This window comes from Penaeus japonicus, unplaced genomic scaffold (genome assembly GCF_977035675.1).
Source record: "Penaeus japonicus unplaced genomic scaffold, GWHDUDI00000001_assembly GWHDUDI00000037, whole genome shotgun sequence".
Classification (NCBI taxonomy): Eukaryota; Metazoa; Arthropoda; class Malacostraca; order Decapoda; family Penaeidae; genus Penaeus; species Penaeus japonicus.
In genome coordinates, this window is record NW_028234439.1 from 13,695,089 (window position 1) to 13,697,588 (window position 2,500).

The 2,500-nt window shown below is 38.9% G+C and overlaps 2 protein-coding genes across 4 annotated transcripts in view; both read right to left on the reverse strand.

Moving 5' to 3' along the window:
• The window catches only part of LOC122265876 (follistatin-like), a 7,213-nt gene extending 6,420 nt beyond the window's left edge, over positions 1–793 (reverse strand). Inside the window, exons 1-2 of one of the 3 annotated variants that reach the window (XM_086532340.1) lie at positions 688–793; positions 93–222 (exon numbers count right to left, since the gene is read on the reverse strand). In XM_086532340.1, coding sequence (XP_086388466.1) covers positions 93–201 — 109 coding nt within the window. In that variant the 5' untranslated portion in view covers positions 202–222; positions 688–793. Of the gene's footprint in view, positions 1–92; positions 223–679 lie in introns of all 3 variants that reach the window. The other 2 variants (XM_086532339.1, XM_086532341.1) reach the window with 2 other exon arrangements.
• LOC147467196 (turripeptide OL11-like) overlaps positions 1–2,500 on the reverse strand; it is a 493,070-nt gene that overhangs the window by 110,082 nt on the left and 380,488 nt on the right. The window lies entirely within an intron of this gene.

Here is a 2,500-nt window from a genome sequence, read left to right on the forward strand (position 1 = left end):
AAAATTCGTTTCCACTGCTAACCCATTCTCAAGATGTCACACACATACCCCCGCCGCCACGCATGCAACAGACGAAACACATTGCAACTCACAAAACACATCCTCGTGGAAAATATTGCTTCCGGTTGGGACAGTCATGGCGAGGGAGATGGCTGACGCTCCAACAACCACCATCATCGCCATCACACGCATCTCCAACATGTCTTCAACACGATTTCGAACCTGGGGGGAAAATGAAGGTAAATATTTCGGATTTGTGTTTTCTTGCGTCGGCTGTCGTTCGGTTACTCTTTTTCTTGTGAGATCCCTGTTTTTTTTCTATTTCTCTCCCTCTCTTTATTTTTTTTTACTGTTTTGTCTCCCTATCTGTCTCTTCTATTCTCCCTCTCTCTCTCTCTCTCTTTGTTTGTTTACTGTTTTGTCTCCCTTTCTGTCTCTTCTATTCTCTCTCTCTCTCTCTCTCTCTCTCTCTCTCTCTCTCTTTCATCCTATCTATCTATCCTGCATCTCTTTTCGGATTTCGAATGGATAGGGAGGCTAGCTAACGAAAATGAAAATAAAAAAACAATATTTTACAAATCGAAAAGTTGAACGTTAACATCCTCAACAACAGCAACAAAACTTCAACCAAAAACGCAACTTCAACGAAAACGCAACTTCAAGCAAAAGGCAACTTCACCTACGTACAAACAAGCGTTCCTCCCACAAGTGTTGGCAAACGACTGGATTTTCCTTTCAACAACACGAGCAATTTATGTCCTGGTATGAGATGCCAAGCTTCAACGGCGAGAGAGAGAGAGAGAGAGAGAGAGGAGAGGTAAGTGTGTTGCTTATAAGGAAAATATGCGATGCCTCTTAGATCCTTTACATAGTCACGGTGTATGATTCATATATATATGTGTAATAGAGTAAAAAAAATATATATATGTTTGTATGTATGTTCGTATGATGTATTCGCATTTTGTTATTCATTTTAGGAGAAGAAAAGACATTTTTTGGTTACCAGGTAACTCTCAAGTCATGATGGAGGGAGTCCCGGTTTGTGCGTTCGTGTGTTGAGGAGCCGAGCTGAGAATAATATCCGTATATCCTCATATAATCTTTTGTATGTACTCTCTACAGTTATATGTATGTACTAGCGATAAATAGTGGTTATAAAAGAATAAACAAAACCATAACAATAGGAAACAAACAAACAGAAAAGACAATAGGAAACTCTTGGATCGAAAGACAAGAACGAAGAAGAAGAAGAAAAAAAAGAAAACTTTTCATACCTTTAGTATTTACAGCAGCTTTACTAAACAATAAACTGTACCTCCACGATATATAACTACAACAAATATACGAAAATAAATTCTCTCGTATATAAGATACAAGCCGTTCAATTTTGACAGCCCGTATCCGGCATGCGGCCATGAACTTTGACCCATTCATGACAACGTGGGTTGGTTGCTAACGCGAGTGGATATGTCAAACAATATTCATTTTCATAAAAAGTATACTCAGACATTCATGTTTATTTGCTACAGTACATATATCTAAAGGGCATTTAATCATCTACATAATCCTTTAATCCTTTCTATCAAAGAACTTCAGTGTACCGTACGCTTGTTATTTTGCTTTGATCTGTTGTTATGATACCTGCGGGTCATGTTGGCCGTGCGCCTGTTTATGGGGGGGGGGGGGTATGTAGGTGTATGTCTGCGTGTTTTCTATATGTTATACATGTACACACACACACACACACACACACACACACACACACACACACACACACACACACACACACACACACACACACACACACACACACACACACACACACACACACACACACACACACACACACACACACAACACACAAACACACACACACACACACACACACAACAATATATACCACAATGAGCACAATATATATATATAATATATCATTAATATATATATATATATAATATTAGTATGTTATATAGAGAGAGATAGAGAGAGAGAGGAGGAGAGAGAGAGAGAGAGAGAGAGAGAGAGAGAGAGAGAGATAGAGATACATATCTAGTATATATATATATATAATATATATATATATATATATATATTACATACATACATACATACATACATATATACATATATATATATATAATATATATATATATATATATATATATATATATATATATACAACCCACTACACACACACACACACACACACACACACACACACACACACTTACGCATCTGAATACATGACACAGTCATCTCAGAACGACAGACAGACACAAAGAACTAAATCCGGAATGCACAAGGAGTACCACACACAGGCCTCGCTCTCCTGCCTCGCATCTGTTGCTGACAGCGTCGCTCATGTGCCACGGCTGGCCCTCTCGCTCGTGGGGGAGAGGAGGTGCTCTGCAGAAGGCGGCGGCGGCGGAAATGTTTCATCTTTCTCTCTGACTTGTTGTTTGTTTATGTTTTGTCTGTCTCTGTCTGTCTGTTTGTCTGT